This window comes from Maniola hyperantus, chromosome 6, assembly GCF_902806685.2.
Source record: "Maniola hyperantus chromosome 6, iAphHyp1.2, whole genome shotgun sequence".
Lineage (NCBI taxonomy): Eukaryota > Metazoa > Arthropoda > Insecta > Lepidoptera > Nymphalidae > Maniola > Maniola hyperantus.
The window spans coordinates 5,419,471-5,437,713 of record NC_048541.1 but is presented as its reverse complement, the minus strand read 5'-3'; the positions used below and the strand labels follow the sequence as shown (position 1 = coordinate 5,437,713).

The 18,243-nt window shown below is 38.0% G+C and overlaps 1 protein-coding gene and 1 long non-coding RNA gene across 7 annotated transcripts in view; one reads left to right on the top strand and one right to left on the bottom strand.

The window, feature by feature from the left end:
- Nucleotides 1-18,243, top strand: part of LOC117983039 (proton channel OtopLc-like) — a 71,563-nt gene that overhangs the window by 17,673 nt on the left and 35,647 nt on the right. For 5 of the 6 annotated variants that reach the window (XM_069499279.1, XM_069499278.1, XM_069499274.1 and 2 more), the window contains one exon: nucleotides 17,935-18,180. In XM_069499279.1, the coding sequence (XP_069355380.1) occupies nucleotides 17,960-18,180 (221 nt within the window). In that variant the 5' untranslated portion in view covers nucleotides 17,935-17,959. Of the gene's footprint in view, nucleotides 1-8,559; nucleotides 8,787-17,934; nucleotides 18,181-18,243 lie in introns of those variants that run through there. The other variant, XM_034969497.2, reaches the window with a different exon arrangement.
- LOC138402503 (uncharacterized) lies at nucleotides 16,956-18,054 on the bottom strand. Its single transcript, XR_011236878.1, has 3 exons — nucleotides 17,917-18,054; nucleotides 17,633-17,737; nucleotides 16,956-17,149 (listed from the first exon to the last, which is right to left on the bottom strand). It is a non-coding gene; the product is annotated as an uncharacterized lncRNA (long non-coding RNA).

Below are 18,243 nucleotides of genomic sequence, written 5' to 3'. Positions count from 1 at the left end.
ATCGTCTATGTAATATACATAGGTCTCTGAAAAAAAAAGTATATTGTATGGTGTACAGGCTTCTCCAATAAGCTACATGGTATACGTCGTGAGTCGTAGACATCTCTAGAGCACTCTAGACACAATGGGCGTGAGCTAGACGGTTGCTGCGACTCGCACAATACACCGACAAACTTTTAACGACGTAACTGTCTTATTTTTAATGGAATGACTTTATGCTTAGGTACGTGAAAAGATTTTGTAATTGTTCAAAAAATAATAAGTGTTAAGTCCCGAAAGTCTCAAGCTTCGTATTCATAAGTAAAGGCAGCCGCAAAGCACTGCCTATATTTGCGGAAAATAGAAATATAGTTAGAAATAGAAGTAGAAATATTTATTACTAGCTGCTCTGGCGAACTTCGTTCCGCCTCAGTCGATTTAAATTTTTATTTTTTTTACTCCGTAAGAACCAGCCTCGTACTTCAAGTAATATTATAAAAAAAGAATTAGCGAATTCGGGTCAGCTGTTCTCGAGTTTTGCGATGAGCAACACATTTAAGGTTCGTACGCACCTGAGCGGCGCGGCGCGGCGCTTCAGTGAGCTTCACGTCGCGGCACAGAGCTTCAAAATATCATTTCTATCATTTTGTATGGCGCATATCGCACTAGAGCGGCGCGGCGCGGCGCTTCACCGCGCGTTGCCGCGCGGCACGGCTGGAGAGAATATTTTGAAGCGCACCGAAGCGACGCGCAGTGCAGTGACGCTAGTGCGACATACCCAGCGGCGCGGCGCGGCGCTTCAGTATGCGTACGTCGCTCGAATAAGATACACGCGCATCTTGTTAGGTATTTAAAGTACAGGCAAGAATCGGCAAGATAGACCTCAAAATAAATAACGTAGGTTTAATTTTTGACACATGACGTGTTCCTCATGCTCTTAGAAGTATATCCTCAAAGGTCCCAACCCCTAGGATGTCGGCTTCCCCCCTTCCCAGTGTCTAAATGTATAAATGTCTCTCCGAGCGTTATGAGAAAACATCAATGGTAAAAATAATCCTGATTAAATAACTATAATATATTATGTACATAATATTATACCTACCTACTTCATCTAGGTAGAATTAATAGTTTCGGAAATATGCCTACCTATTGTTGTACTTGTGTTTATATTATACTAGCTTATGCCCGCGACGTCGTCCGCGTGGACTACACAAATCTCGAACCCCTATTTTACCCCCTTAGGGGTTGAATTTTCATAAATCCCTTTTTAGCGGATGTCTACGTCATATTAGCTAGTTAGCTAGCCAGCATGCCAAATTTCAGCCCGATCCGTCAAGTAGTTTGAGCTGTGCGTTGATAGATCAGTCAGTCAGTCACCTTTTTCTTTTATATAGGTATTTAGATATAATATGTACCTGTGTTTACCTGCCTATTTTATATATTCTATTGCACATAAAACAAAGACATTTTGCGAAAATGCTTTTTCTAATGTAATTTCCACAGAACCTAAGGGACTAGCTGATGCCCGCAACTTCGTTCGCGTAGATGTAGGTTTTTTAAAAATCCCGTGGAAACTTTTTGATTTTCGGGATAAAACTAGCCTATGTGTAGGTACACATAGGCTACTTTTATCCTACAGGGTATAATCTATCTCAGGTATATAGGTACTAGTAGGTGATTCCCGGAAATGTGCTCACCTATAGAAAAATCTAAATCCACGCGGACGAAGTCGCAGGCATCATCTAGTTGCATTTTTTTTTAGATTTTTAATCCCGTGTGAACTCTTTGATTTTCCGGGATAAAAAGTTGCCTACCTCTGTCAATTCCCGGAATGCAAGCTACCTCTGGTCCAAACTTCATATAAATGGGCCTTTAACAATCCTGTGGAAATTCTTTCATTTTCCAGGATAAAAAGTAGCCTGTCCTTCCCCGGGATGTAATTCAACTTTGTACCAAATTTCATCAAATTCGGTTAAGCTGTTGAGCCGTCAAAAGCTAGTAGATAGACAGACAAATACACTTTTGCGTTGATAATAATATAAGTATGGATATGCATAAATATTTTTTTATAATTTCCATAAAAACTATCATCATCATCATCATCATCAACCGATAGATATGTCCACTGCTGGACATAGGTTTCTTGTAGGATTATATTACCGACCTGTGTGGTATACCTATTGTTTCTAATGTAATTTCCACAAAAACTATTAGGCAATAGCATAAAGAATTTTGTCTTCGACATTCTGAAGTAAATGTGAAATGGTACAGAGTCATTAAGAAGGCGAGGAAACAAAATGTGATATCCTTCTTGATAGCGTGACTTTGGTATGTCAGCAATCCATTTCTTCTTCTTTTTTAGGGTTCCGTACCTCAAAAGGAAAAACGGAACTCTTATAGGATCACTTTGTTGTCTGTCTGTCTGTCTGTCTGTCTGTCTGTCTGTCTGTCTGTCTGTCTGTCTGTCTGTCTGTCTGTCTGTCTGTCTGTCTGTCTGTCTGTCTGTCTGTCTGTCTGTCTGTCTGTCTGTCTGTCTGTCTGTCTGTCTGTCTGTCTGTCTGTCTGTCTGTCTGTCTGTCTGTCTGTCTGTCTGTCTGTCTGTCTGTCCGTCTGTCTGTCAAGAAACCTACAGGGTACTTCCCGTTGACCTAGAATCATGAAATTTGGCAGGTAGGTAGATCTTATAGCTGACATTTGGGGAAAAATCTGAAAACCGTGAATTTAGGGTTAGATCACACAAAAAAAATTAAATTGTGGTCATGAACTAATAATTAGTATTTTCAACTTTCGAAGTGAGTGACTATACCAAGTGGGGTATCATATGAAAGGTCTTCACCTGTACATTCTAAAACAGATTTTTATTTATTTTTATGCATCATAGTTTTTGAATTATCGAAATCATACGACTGTAGTACGGAACCCTCATTGCGCGAGCCTGACTCGCACTTGGCCGGTTTTTTCTCTTCGATAATTCGTTCTTCTTCTGCACAACAAAGAAATAATAATCAAATCCTCTTCACTGTCGCTCATCTTGCGACGTTGTTGCTCGTACGCGAACGGGTGTAAAAGTGACGCGCAAGTGACGCGAGCTGCCGCGTACTGAAGTTGTAGTGCGGTAGGCACCGTCGAGCGGCCTGAGGTGAAGCGTTCTGCAGTCGGACTGAAGCGCCGCGCCGCGCCGCTCAGGTGCGTACGAACCTTTAGTGATTCATTTTTATATTATAGATTATTAAATAAAATTAAAAGTACAATTATTTTGGATCAGCAAGAGAATCTACCATGGTTCGGAATGCTCTGGCCCTCCTACCAAACAGTCTTAACTCTTAGGGTGTCTTTAGTGTATACTAAGCTAGGCTGGCTAGGCTCAGCTAAAGTTGACCGCATACCATGATATATAAGTTGGTAAGTGTAAGATAAGCCTATTTTTGCGGCCGAGCTATATTTTGTACTAGCTAATGCCCACGACTTCGTACGCGTGGATAAGGTTTTTAAAAATCCCATGGGAACTCTTTGATTTCCCGGGATAAAAATGTCACTCTCCCGGTCTTTAAATACACCCATGCAAAAATCACATCGCACCGTTACTCCGTTGCGACATGATGGAAGGACAAACCAACAAACCAATAAACCAACAAACAAAAATACTTTTGTATTTATAATAAGCTTTGGTTTGACACTATTTAAAGCTGCTGAAAAGTAAAGTTCTACATAACCTACATGAATATGTACATCTAGATAAGTAATGTATAAGCTAAGTTGATTCATAGCTCCATGGTTCGACCTAAACCACTCGAGCCCTCCCATATTATAAGAAGTCAGAAAATAAGTCAATTCTAGTAGGACAAGTGGCGTCAATCCAATCAAAGTGAGGACCCTTTTCTAAAGCGAATATAGACTCCATCTTATCTTATCTTCAGTGAAAAATTGCTTAAGGGAAAATGTATAGGTACAGAGTACCTTCCTTCCCTTCTTTTCGTTTCCTTCAGTCTTTCCTTAAAACATAATTCTAAAGAACTCTATATAGTCTGAGTAACTGTATAGTCCATAGTAGGGCGCAGAATATTTTCTCTCCGCTACAAATATAGGCATCTAATTATAGCGGCTTAGTAACATCACGCTCCATTAAACTTATCTTCCAACAAATCACTATTCTCTACTTTCACACGACCACTAAACTAATACGCACACATGTGTTGTCAATTAAAAGTAAAGGGGAAGATAAATATCTTCCATTTTGTTTTAATTCAATATATACCCACAGTTCATCATGTCAATGTAAAAATTACTAGATGATAGCCGCGACGTCATCCGCGTGAATTTAAGTTTATGAATATCCAATTCTTTGATTTTCCGCGACCCATGCAAAAATCACATCTATCCGTTGCTCCATTGCGGTGTGATTGAAGGACAAACCAACAAATAGCACACTTTCGCATTTAAGTATTTAAAAATTTTGTATTAAAATTCACCTCATTTATTCTGACGATTATATTTATGAAAACGTTCAAAGGTAATTATGGGTAAAAATGTAGGAAGTCATTTAAGGGAAAAATATAGTTGAGCAATAAACTAAGCACAGAAAATGGTGTTTTTGTTTTGTTAGATTCGAGAAGTTATGTTGTCTAGCAAAAATAACGAACTTAGCGGGCAGACAGAGGAAAAACATTTGTTTTTGTAATAAACTGTCGCGTCCGCCTTTGGCGGCGTGGAACGTGGCAGTAGGGGTGAAAAAATCGAGTTTCTTTAATCTATTTAGACTGCAAAGTTTGTCTTAAGTCCTATCTAGAATAACTCTCTCCAGTATTTAACGCTTATAATTTAATAAACGAGTGTTTTTGGATAAAGTCAAGCAGTGTGTACGAAGATAAACAAGCTTCTTTTCATTATCATATAACTCAAGAAAAAGTAAAAAACATGCGGCACTAAGTATAGGTACCTACTGTACGCTCGACCTTTTACACTTGCAGGGAAAACAAACAATCACCTCGCTATCATTATTATAGAAAATCCTTGTAACGACACTGCAAAAATAAATCGCTGCACTGCACACATTTCACCAGTCTTTAAAAGCATTGTAAACGTAAATTAAAATATGCACTTTTTATCCGAGTATAAGTAAGTATATGGAGAGGAATCCAGCCAAGTTGGCAAGTAAATGTCTCTACCAATTAGGACAAAGATTCAATTATACGATTTCGACAATGGCCCGTATTAATCAAACCCAATCCCACTCCAGAGGAAGTTCCTGAATAGCATATTATGCAAATCGCCGCAGCTCCACAACGAATATATCCGTCTATTTCAGCCTCGACTAAATGGTACAATTTATGTGTGCAGAGCTATGGAAATTCACGCTATGTTACCACTTAACAGTTACCATAGGAAAATATCGTATGTGTCATGAGATTAGGGTTGACATTAGCATTCTGTGAAGCCATGTGTTACTTAGCACTAGAGTGTACTTCAAACGAGACAGCGCGTCGCCTCTTGGTCAGCTACTTAGTCTAAAACCCCTTTTATATGCTTCTACTCGCACTTCATGGTTGCAACTATGTTGCTGATATATTGGTTTAGTCTAGGATAGCTTATCCTCACTACGCGATTAATCTTTCTTTCACACGGTTCATTTGAATAAAAAATAATTTCATTTCTATTTTTACTGCGGTTTTAGGCTGGAGTCCCAGATTAGGTCAAAAAAGTTTCTGGGTGAATTCTTCAAGAAATTTGCAGTAGGTAGTAGCCCTGAGTTAGGAAGCTTATAAGGTGTTACAGCTATCTGCCTCGAAGAGCACATAAAGCCTCAAAGTCCTGCGACTGATCTCTTTCCGGTAGTATAGGATTGCTATGCTATTCGACTACGGCTAAATTGCGCTAACGTTTGACAGAAGCACAGAGTAAGAATGGTATGTTACTTATCAGAAGAATGCGAAGAGAAAATGAATACCGAATAAAACAGCCTCTATTCAAATAGTGTTGATTGATAAATAATTGATATATATTGTAGTAGTTACCTTCTGAACCTAAAATGGGCTTGTTTTGCAGATAATTATTTGAACTTTGCAATAACATTGGAATATTTTAAGACGACAATTGCAAAATGGTGGCGTAATTTGATACCTAGTCAACGTAGTCAACTGATATAAATCTCAGCCAGCCACGTGAGCGACGAGTGATGTGACCATAAATTCAGATTGACACTAATCTCCCGTAGCCGGTAGGCATGCATTTTGCAGTCCAAGTACATCAGCCCAACATGTCTCGTAGCTTTTTTATTTTATAAAATAGCGCATGGCTGCAATCAGACCGGCTGGCAAGTTATGATACAGCCTAAGATGAAGCTTGCTTGCCTAGAAGATGCCTATTCAGAAGGTACCCAATACCCATATTGAAAAGAAAAGTAGCGGTGAAAACTGATGCTGCAAGGGCGTTCCATATCCTAGCTCGGCGGTTCGAATTAGAAACGAGGAAGCAAATCGCTTCGTACGTGTCCATGGAATTTCGACTAGGTACGTACGGATGCAGACAATACCTTGCGGTACGATAGTGTAAATTCCCAATGCTTTTTCGATGAAAAAGTCACGGGAAAACGTTGTCACACTGATTGTGCTTGTGGCACACATCGTTCAGAAAGAGATTAATTAATTAATAGTTTGTTTTGCATTTTGCTTCATGTTTTGTGAATGAAATATAAATAATTGAAATCTAATACCCATTGGATTATTATCGATGGATACTTTATTTATTACTCTAATTTATATTTTTGGGTTTTTAATGAACTACTTACAAGTAGGTATTACAATATTACCATCTTTAAAAAATAGATTCATCTCCTACCTTTTTTTTGACTAAAGATTTGTTTTGTATTTTACATAATAATTATTGCTCATGAAAATATGTTCTGTGAAAAATATAAGTACTATTGGAATTCATTGAAAAATTATAAAAATATACACGAATACACAGGCAAAGCCAGATCGCGACACTATTTTGTTCTATTTTAAAAATTTACATACAACTATGTTTTTTTCCTAACAAAATAATGCCTCATTACAACGGGCATTTCCATTTTGAATTTTGCAATGTTTTGATTAATCTACTTAGTAATTTTTTTTCAACCTTTCCATTTTATTCAGGATCATGGTCACACACTGTCTGCCACAAAATCGACAATATCCGCATCCGTATCCATCCGACCCTACGGGCTATGTCCCTCAATTACAGCTCTTGTGCAAAGTGCTCTGCAAAGACTTGGAGAGATACAACGTGCAACCTCAGCAGTTCTGCAAAACGTTACATTAACTGACTGTAAAAGTTGTAATGCCTACTAGGAACTGTAACAGAAACAAGGAGCTCCGCAAGAGGACCGGAGTAACCGATATAGCTCAATGGCTTACTGAAATGACAGTGGGCAGGCCTGGATAGTTCGATAAATCAATAGGCGTTGGGATCCTAAGCTGCTAGAATAGCAACCTTACGTTGCGCAGCGTTGAAAGACCTCCCATTAGATGGTTAGATGACATCAAACGAGTCGCAGGGATCCGCTGGACTGAGGCGCCACAAGACCGTGGCATTTGAAAGTCCTTACTAGTCCAGCAGTAGACGTCTAACGGTTGACGACGATGTTAATGAGCCACACTGCGGAGTAGGCTATGCAGCTATTACTTGCAGTCTGCATTGTGAACACCTTCATGAATTTCTACTACTTACTAGCTGATTCCTGTAAATTCTTTCTTAGTGGGGGCTGTGTCCAGTCCTCACAGACCACACGGGTTGTGTTTGTCCAATCCTCAGATTAAGCTCGCACTGCGAAATTTTTCCCGCAGAATTCTAAGACTTAGGGAAATAGTATGTAGCCACACGCATTCGCGGAAAAAAATCGCGCGAACGACTTGATCTAATTGTCCATATGTTACAGAATTCCATTGAATTTAGAAATTTTGCAGTACGGACTTACCCTTAATAGTTGAATATTAAGACATCACTCAGCCAGAAGGAAATTCAGAACGGTTGAAGGAAACGCTTTCAAGTTTCAACGGTTTCGTAATTAAGGGTCTTCGCTAACTTTGAGCTCGTGAAATGAAATGAATTAAATTAAATTACATATACATAATTTCCTTGATGCGAAGATCCACCTACGTATTTAATTATGAGGTGACTAATGCACGTTTAATTAAAAAATATTCTATTAAAAAGTAATTTAAACGTCACAATCTTGAAATGTCGTAGGCCTATTTCTTTTATTTTAATTAACCACACAAAACTTTTCCTTTTTGCTAACATTATTCCTATACTTATACTAAAACTTGATGATAACTATGTAATAAAAGAAGATATCTGTTTACAGCAGCACATAGGTAGGTATTTCAGGCAACAATAGGGGAACTTATTACCCTTAAAAGGGAAGTTGAGTGATACAAAGAGGACAATATTGCCAAAGTTCTCACGTCCCGCAGTCTATTCGCGTTTGGTGCCATTAATAACCTATTTGTGCAATTTCGCTTGAGAGCTTATGTCCTGTCCCGCCCTCGTGCTTGCAGTAATGGCAGAGCAAAATTGCTGCAATCGAGTCGGGTATCACCGAATTAGATCCCCTGCGTAGCTCCTGTCTGATACAGTGTCGAGAGCGCGTCCGCGGCGGCCTGCGCGATTTTATTCAAAAGCGAAATGATTTGACACTCTCAATCACAAAAGGATGTTTGTGAAGTGAATTGTATGGAAGCTACGATGAAGATCATAGAGTCTTCAGCGAACTGTCCCGATACGGATGATACTCGGGTATCTATCGATGATACCAATGTCAAACAAAGGTAGGATTCATCTCTAAATCCATAGCCATACTAATAGGTATTATAACAGTATATGTCTCTGTCCGTCTGTTACCTTTTCACGGCCATCCGTACAACCGATTTTAACTAGGTAGGTTATAGGTACAGGAAAATTTTTCATCCCGGGGACTGACATAGGCTGCTTTCCCCGGATTTTTTAAAAACCTTTATCCACGTGGATGAAGGCGCGGACATCATGTATTTGGTACAAAGATAGCTTGCATCCCCGAGACGGACATAGGCTACTTTTTATGCCGGCAAAATTAAAAATTCCCACGAAGTCTACATATAAACCTAAATCCACTGGGGATGGCTTAAACCACGGTAGTCGGTTCAATCGGGACCCTAGTATAAAACAAAGAAGCAATCGCGTTTGTCTGTGCGGGCTTATGAATAATTCCTTAGTGAATTTCAATGTTCATTTTCATTCACCATCATTTGTAGTGCTAGTTTCTAAGTAGGTACTTGTTTTCATGGTTGCGTGATGGGTGGATAATAATGAATTGAGTGTCTTAGGGTAAATAAAGAGACGTATCTAAAGTCTCCTAATGAATAATTTACTTTAAGAAATTGACAAGGTGTGAAGGTGGGATAGGAAACCAATGACGGTGCGTACCCCTCGCCCTACTTCCTGATGTATTTGTTACAATGTTATAAACACCGGGTCGTCCCAAATAGCCGGGGTCGTTGACCGTTGCCCCGTGGAACGCCTGTTGACAAGGGTGGAGGCCGATTAATTTTAAAATGCAATAGAATGTGGATATCTCACGCGACCCTGCTAATGAAAAAGTGACCGTAACGTTTGTCCAGTTGACGTGCGGTAAACAACGAATGATGTAGCATTTATTTGGTACTTGTCACTTTGGTAAAGACCCATTTATTAGAGTTCCGTAGTTCAAAAGGAAAAAGAAACCCCTCGTTGTCTGTCAGTCTGTATGCTTGTCTGTCTGTCTATCTGTCCGTCTGTCCGTCTGTCGTGTCTGTCTAGAAAACCTTTAGGGCACTTCACCGTTGCGTTGACCTAGAATCATGAAATTTGGTAGGAAGGTAGGTCTAGTATATAGTAGTATAACACAAGTAAAGAAAAAATCTGAAAACCGTGTATCACAAAATCATAAAAAAAAATTAAAATATGTTCATGAACAAATAATTAGTATTTTCAATTTTCATAGAAGATAACTATACCAAGTGGGGTATTATATGAAAGGGTTTTACCTGTACATTGTAAAATAGATTTTTGTTTATTTTTATGCAATAGCAGTTTTTGATTTATTATGCAAAAATTAAAAAAATACGACAGTAGTACGGAATCCTCGGTGCGCGAAATGACTTGGCCGGTTTTTTACTGAAATGTAGACGAGTGAAGCTACTTAATATACTTGCGTGACCATTATGAGAGGTGATAATAATAATCCTAAACAAAGTTTGTCTGAGGACATCGTGGAGAGGCAAACAAGGCAGTTCAACATTTGAAGGGGTTCTGTAACCAAATGCAACTACTGTAAACATGACCGGCTACCGCTGTATCGACCACATGCCGTGTCGTGGAACTAAATATTGTAATCGTTTACCGCAGACTTCATACTGCCGAGCACTCCATAAAGGCAACGAAACACTACGCTTTTTCGAGCATGTTACTAAACGAGATATAGTTTTTTTTTTAAACTTTTTTATTGAAAATCTATGTATATAAAAGGAAAAGCTGACTGACTGACTGACTGATTGACTGATCTATCAACACACAGCTCAAGCTACTGGACGGATCGGGCTGACAGGTACCTACAGAGATTAACTTGCATCCTGGGGACGCCTACTACGGATAGGCTACTCTTCGCCCTGGAAAATCAAAATTTTGAAGAGCGAAGCCGCGGGCATCGGCTAGTAATAAATATAACTTGAAGGCTGTAGTAGGTATATGTACGGCTTCGTTATACAATCCCTCAAGTAGGTACCTACTGTCTGAATGTAACCACATAATATGGAACGTCTTGTAAACATGTGCGGTTTGTGTGGTAACAGTCACATACGTCGTCAGCTCTTGTGTAACAGCCATATGACATTGTATGAGAATCATCACGGATTGACCGTGGTGTAGCGTAGTGAGAAAAGCGCGTATCTCCAGAGGGCCTAATGACATGCGCCCCACGAGAAAATTTTGTCTACGCATTTTCTCGTGTTATTCATAGAGATAACACGAGTAAATGCGTAGACAAAATTTTCTCGTGGGCGCATGTTAGACGTGCAGGTCAACAACTACATTGTGGTTTTAAGTAATCTGATAGTACCTATCTAATTATCCCTAACTAAATAACCAAAATTGAACAGGTACAAAAGATGAAAATGAATTAAATGAATGAACTCTTCTGTATAACCATTATAAAAAGAAACACAAAAGTAAAACATTACACAACAAAAATAGTAGTACGATTTGGCGGCCTTGTCGCTTTGCAGCGATAAGGCCGCAAAAGATAGTTATATAGATTATATAGATATATTAAGTAAGGGTTGAAGTTGTCCGTTCAGACAGGCCCCATCTCAGCCATTATTACGGATAGACAGATGGCTGATTCGTGGTACTGGACATTTTATTATGCTGCTCGTCAGATTCGTGAGATAGATCGCACAGTTTGCTACAACTGTGTGTTAGTTGTTTCCTACATGTACATTTTTTGATGTTTTTTAATTACCTATTCTTAAAATTTCCAGGCCTTTTTGACAGTGTCTTAGCGAGTTTTTAAAATGAAATATTGTTTCTTAAAATTCGAAATCATAATCGAGCATAACATAATAATGTGTTGTTTGTTTCTAATTAGCAAAGTTAAAAGTAGTCTTTTGAGCTGCACATCACTAGCCCAGATCAGCATCATTGCTACAGTTAACTGTTAAAAAGTAATCACCCCTTTAACAAAGGCCACTTTACAGTTTTAAGCCCGTAGAGAAATCCCCGTAACTGATTCCTTTATCCTTTTCTCTTGGCACAAAAGTACAAAAACTACGTTCAACGTAAAAAGTCACTTACTACAGACGCCCATTGATCATTGGGCGGGCGGCCAACAGGCTCCAACGAAAGCGAACGCTACGAACCGTCTACGCTAAACCACTCTAGTTGTACAACCATAATAACCCTGCTAGCTTACCCAAAATGTACTCTATGAATCATCAAATTAAGTTTAATTTTCACTATCCAATAGTTGGTACTTTAGTTCAATTGGTATTGGACACTGGCAGTATATATTTTATATAACGTTATAGCTATGCTGAGTATACGTCTGATAATATTTATACTGGCGCTCAAAGATTAGTAAGATTTTAGATAGTGAAAGTGATTTATGTGGGCGAATTAAATATATTTCAAACTTTATCGTTGTGGCTAAGTTTCAAAGTTAGTATTTATGTGACTTTGCAGTTTACAGACAATATTTTATTACCTTGTGATCTTCTTCGTAATCTTAGCTGAAAAATTGCTTAAAATATGAACATGGTAATAAATAACTTGCTTGGTAAGATAGTCCCGAAATGTTTCTTAACTTATTTTTGGATTTTTAAGGGTCCTAGCACACTGGGAAAAAAAATATTACGAGACAATAATATTTCAATGTTTAGTGGTCGATGTCAGAGTAGATAATTTTAATTTGTGGTAGAAATGTTTGTCTTCATCGAAGTTTTTGTTTTTAGTATGAGGTAGTAGTATTTACTTAGGTCCAATTCATTAAGCGATTACAGTGGCTGCGACTAAGAGGAGCTCGTCCAATCGCTTTGTCTTTTCCAATTAGACGTATAGTAAACGAAAAGCTCCGGAACAACACCACATTTGCATACTTGATTACCCTGTAAGTAGTAAAAAACACTTCGCCGTACTAACCAGGCTATACCTACCTAACAATTTACTCACTTTGTGCAGGTTCTTTGCGTTTATTGAATATAGAGAAAAATAACCGAATCACTTTTTTTTTAGTTTTTGAGCAATTTAGTTTTCAATATTTTGTTTCTCCTTTTGTATGAACTTATCCATCTACATACCTATAAGTATTTAATGTTGACAATGACAGTGTTCTATCTTCTACTTTAGAGGAATTCGATTTTCAAAACGGTCTGTTGAACTCAAAGAAAATTTATGTACTACTTCGTAGAATCATTACCTCCTATGTCGATGGTTGCACTTACTTCTTGGAAAGACAGTTTATAAAAATCGGTAACAGTTCTAATTAGAACTAAGACAGGCAGAGTTCAATGAGCCGTGTAGACTTCTACGGTTTCACGTTTCCCTCTATTCCTAACAAGCATTAGGTTCCGTCTCGGGTTCGTTTAAAGGCGGGCATTTGATATAAAAACTTGCATGATTGTTTGAAATTATACCCTATATAGGTATTTGAGAAGTTTTCAACGGAACCTGTCCGTGTAGGTATGTCTGAAAGTGCTTTCACTTATACTACCTGGCCAGAATCTTGTCATTATACTATTTCATCCTTAAAATAATAATTTCTAACGTAACTTATTTAAATTAATAATCGTTTGTCAGTCTGTTCGTTCCCTATGCATTCACGCTGATGCATCTGCATTTCGGATAATAAGTGACGCGCGAGTCGAGCACTAGGTACCATTAAGTAATTTTTTTTATTGAAATGTATTTAAATAAAACCCGTATTTCTCGGTCAAATTCTGGACTATTTAGGTTAGATAGGTAGGTGCTCACGTTATCCACTAACCCGTTTTATATGCTTTATTGAAATAGGATACCATTATTATAACGTTAGATACTTTACGGTGTTCTATTACCAAAATATATAGAGGAGCTTAATGCAATCCGATAAGGATAACTTACCTACTGACGATAAAAACTCTATAAACTATTTAGAATCATTCAAAAAAGTACCAACTAAAATACTGATACCGACATATTACTGATAGAAAATGCTTCAACACGAGGAATTATTGCGATTATAGGCCAGCACTCTCCGTAAATTGCAAAAATAGTAACAGACAAATTCACTGAATTCCAAAAAATCAGGGCCTCTTTCTCGTAACTGGGCCTCGTAAAAATTGTTTTTAGGGTTCCATACCTCAAAAGGAAAAACGTCTGTCTGTCTGTCTGTCGGTCTGTCAAGAAACCTACAGGGTACTTCCCGTTGACCTAGAATCATGAAATTTGGCAGGTAGGTAGATCTTATAGCTGACATTCGGGGAAAAATCTGAAAACCGTGAATTTGTGGTTACATCACACAAAAAAAATTAAATTGTGGTCATGAACTAATAATTAGTATTTTCATTTTTCTAACTAAGATAACTTATTGACTGGGGTATCATATGAAAGGTCTTCACCATAACCATATGAAGGTATAATATAAAATAAATAAAAATCTGTTTTAGAATGCCTTCAGCATTCTAAAACAGATTTTTATTTATTTTTATGTATCATACATAGTTTTTGAATTATCCTGCAAAATGTTGAAAGAATACGAGTGTAATACGGAACCGTCATTGCGCGAGCCTGAATCGCACTTGGCCGGTTTTTTTTCCTTAGTACCAGTACATTAGGGTGTCAGATTTAGGTAACTTGTTACCTAACATGCCACTATTTACTGGTTCATGTTTTATAGATACCTGTAGTAGGTATAATATGTATTTTAAAGGTGAAGGACACCATCCTTTTGTGTTAAACATGGTATTGAATCACACTGAAGACCTTGGTAACTGTAATGATATTTATCTGGGTTACGACAGACTAAGTAGCGACGAATTTTTTGTATAAGTATAGGTAGGTATTGAATGTCATTCATTTCATACAAGAATACTCGCAATAATTGCATACAACGCAATTTTCACCAACTGCATTGAAGAAACTTTGACGATGAAGCATATTTTTCTGTGGTGCTAACATGAACTATTACAGGACGCCTTATGCTGCTGATGTCACTTGCATTTTAATCACTGAATAATACATGATGGCGTTTTGTGGGTGTGTGCCATTCTCCTCTACAAGATAGTTTGAAACGTTAAAAATATTTTTATTAGATGGTGCCCGCGACTTCGTCCAAGTGGATTTAGGGTTTTTAAAAATATCTGGGAACTCATTGATTTTCCGGGATAAAAAGTACTTAGTTTTCCATTTCGAGGATGCAAACAGTCTCTGTACGAAGTAAAAGATGCCAAAAATTCGTCTATGTGGATTTAGGATTTTTAAAAATCCCGTGGGAACTCTTTGACTAAGAGTTGTTCGGGACCAAGAGTCTATGTCTTTCCCCGGGAGCTACCTCTCTGTACCAAATTTCATCAAAATCGATCATTAGACGGATGGGCCGTGAAAAGCTAGCAGACACATTTTTGTATTTATAATATTAGACCAGTATGGATTATTGTGAGTTGATTTAATTTTAATTTATTTGTTCTATGTATAGGTTCATTAAACATTTATCTACACGAGACTACTGTAGCGGAGGTTGATTAAAATAAACGTACCATGTAATCCAACGTAAACCGTTTACGCGGGAAACGGCACCGGAAATCAAACGCTGCCATATTGGATGCGGAAATGGTGCGCTCGTCGTCACCCGACGTTATTCGATTTCGTCTAGGAACGTATTTTATTTTGACGCGATCATTTAATTAAACGTCATTTATTGTCTATGGTTCACTGAACGTAAACCAGCTGACATCGAATGTGTTCATAGCATCATAGTTTGATTTCCCATTTCATCATTTCATGTAGCCCGCCTGTCATTTTACGTAGCTACGGCCACGCCACGTCTCCTGTATATAACTAACCATGGAATAAACACAATATTCTTGCTTTTATACAACAGCTAGTAGCTTAGTTTTCCGTGTTATCATATTGTATCAGTTTGAATACCTATTCTTGTTTTCCAGCTGCGTGTGTTTCCACTGATTCAAGCAAAGCAATGTGTGTGAATTTCTTATATCTGCATTATGCTATTCATCCACGCGGATGAAGTAAAAGTTGGTTATTTTTGAAAAATGGTTATTGGTGATCAAAAATGTCAAGAACAAAGTGTACTGTCCACAACGCATTTTTATTTCTTATGTACTTGTGCGAGTATACCTATTATAAACACCTAAATTAAAACCTTGAAAAAATACAGCATCCAATAATGAATTTTTGAGGGGATTTTATCCGTCTTTTCCGATTTTATCAGTATGGGCACTTCTTCTAATGAGCAGCGCCAACAGACAAAGGCCCCCAGTTCCCAGCAGCCCTGCTATTCCCGATTACGAAGGTGGTGGGGAGCGGTTGGATAAGGAAGGCGGAGGACCGTGTTTGGTGGCGCGCTCTTGGAAAGGCCTATGTCCAGCAGTGGACGCAAACAGGCTGATGGATTGGATTGGATTTATTTCTTGTCCTCATTTACTAACAGTGTCGTGGTACAGACAGTGACAATACTCCGGAATTCGATCTCCGGAATATTAAACAGTTGGCGTCTCTGAAAGCGAAGTTTGTCAACTGGCATTTCATTTGCAGCGGATGTCGGCATTTTCATCACGTCTCTCGGCATCTAGCGAGGGCAATAAATCGGCTTATTATTACTTGTATCGCACCTATTGAACTCCGATAGAAAGATGGCACGTGACTAAAAATATCTTATTTATTTTTTGTGTACTCCGTACATGCCAATTCAGTTCTAGTCAACGACAACAGGCCTAAACAATATGTTCGTTAATGAATAGTACGTACAAAATATAGAATCTTAATCCTAGTTTCTATTTTTATAAATTATGCGAAAGTGTGTTAGTTTGTTGATTTGTCTTTCAATCACGTCGTTACTCGCAACGTAGCAACGATTGACGTGATATCTACGTGCAAACGTAGAATAAGTATCTAATATAGTAAAATCCTAGAGGTGACATAGCTATTTTTATCCGGGAAAATAAATAATCCAAATCCACGCGGATGAAGTCGCGGGCATTATAGTAACAGCTTAGGGTAGCAGCTACATATTATAATAAAATACAAAAATATCCGACCAATTACAATACTAATGTGAAAAAACCAGCAGGTACGATACGATTGGATGCGATACACCTGATCTGTTCACGTACGCAATTTAAAATTAAAATTGATTTGGAATAGCTTTAAGTGAAGCTTGGGATTACGTACATCTGAAATGGAATTGAGTTTTAAAAAGCTTACCTATCACAGAATTCGTTAAACTTTAGACAGCTCCATTAAAATCGAAGAGTGAACATAATACGTCTTCAATTGATAGACGGGAAATCTTGAGCCATCAATTTCTTCCCATTTCATCCTTATTCCATATTCGGAGTTTGTTGAGTTCCATCGAAGCGGACCAAGACGTTGATAAGATCTCAAGGGCTATTACTCGATAGCGATTCTGAAATGTATGCGCACAATTATTAAACGATGGTTGGGACGAAATGATAGTATTATAATACGTATGCCCATCGAATTATAAGCCTGATTTTTTTAAATGATTCTTTTTACGATCTGCCTAACCATAAGAATATATCTCCCGAAATCTCTAGGCTCTTTAGCCAAGTTAAAATATTTCCCCGTGGATATTAATCAAAGTGTTAGTTTAGAAAGGATTTTGTAGTTAAGTAATTTTAAATATAGGAATCCTTAGACGTTGGTTGGGGGAAGTAATATTTTTTCGGAAGGTATGTACTATGTGCCTAAACTATGCTCTCTAGGCACTAAAGCTGAAAAAGCAATTAGTACCTACGACGATCCTTTTAACCTTCTACGTTTAATACAGGATATTATGTTCTATCCTTACACGTCCTTTTTAATATTTTTCGATTCTCCGCCTGCGAAACATTTTATATTATAATCACATTATAATGAAACCACCCACCTTGTATTATGTTGACGTATTCTAATTTATATTACATAGTCGGTCTTCGATTAAAATAAGGTCTTTCCACTGCATATTCCCATACCTAACAGTTTTTCGTCCGCCCTGCAAATATTATTACGTATTACGTAAATAATAAAATCATCATGTGCAAATACATCACCAATGAAAGAACATGAATAAAACTCATTTTATAACTTGAACATTACGGGTATATTTGATCTAATAAAAAATACCATCAAGGTTCTAGAGCATAATTTATACAGAGACAAATTATTTCTAACCAATTTTTTTTGTTTCAGCTGCTACTCTATACCGGCGAACAACATGTCGGGAGGATCCCACGTGTCCCGGGGGACGTTCATGGACTCCGAGATATCTGGCAGCAGTGCTCCGCCTCTACCGAGCCCGGCATCTCCAGGCGCCGCCTTGGTGTCTCCTGAAACCCTGAGCAGACATAGTAGCCCCCCTCCTATACCAGCTCATCCAACACACCAACCAGCACCGTCTTGTTCCTCACATCGAGTCCATTTGGAGTCACCATTAAGGTTTGTATCTTGAATATTGCTATGGCTGAAAAGGAAAACACATTGTATTACACCAAAATCTTA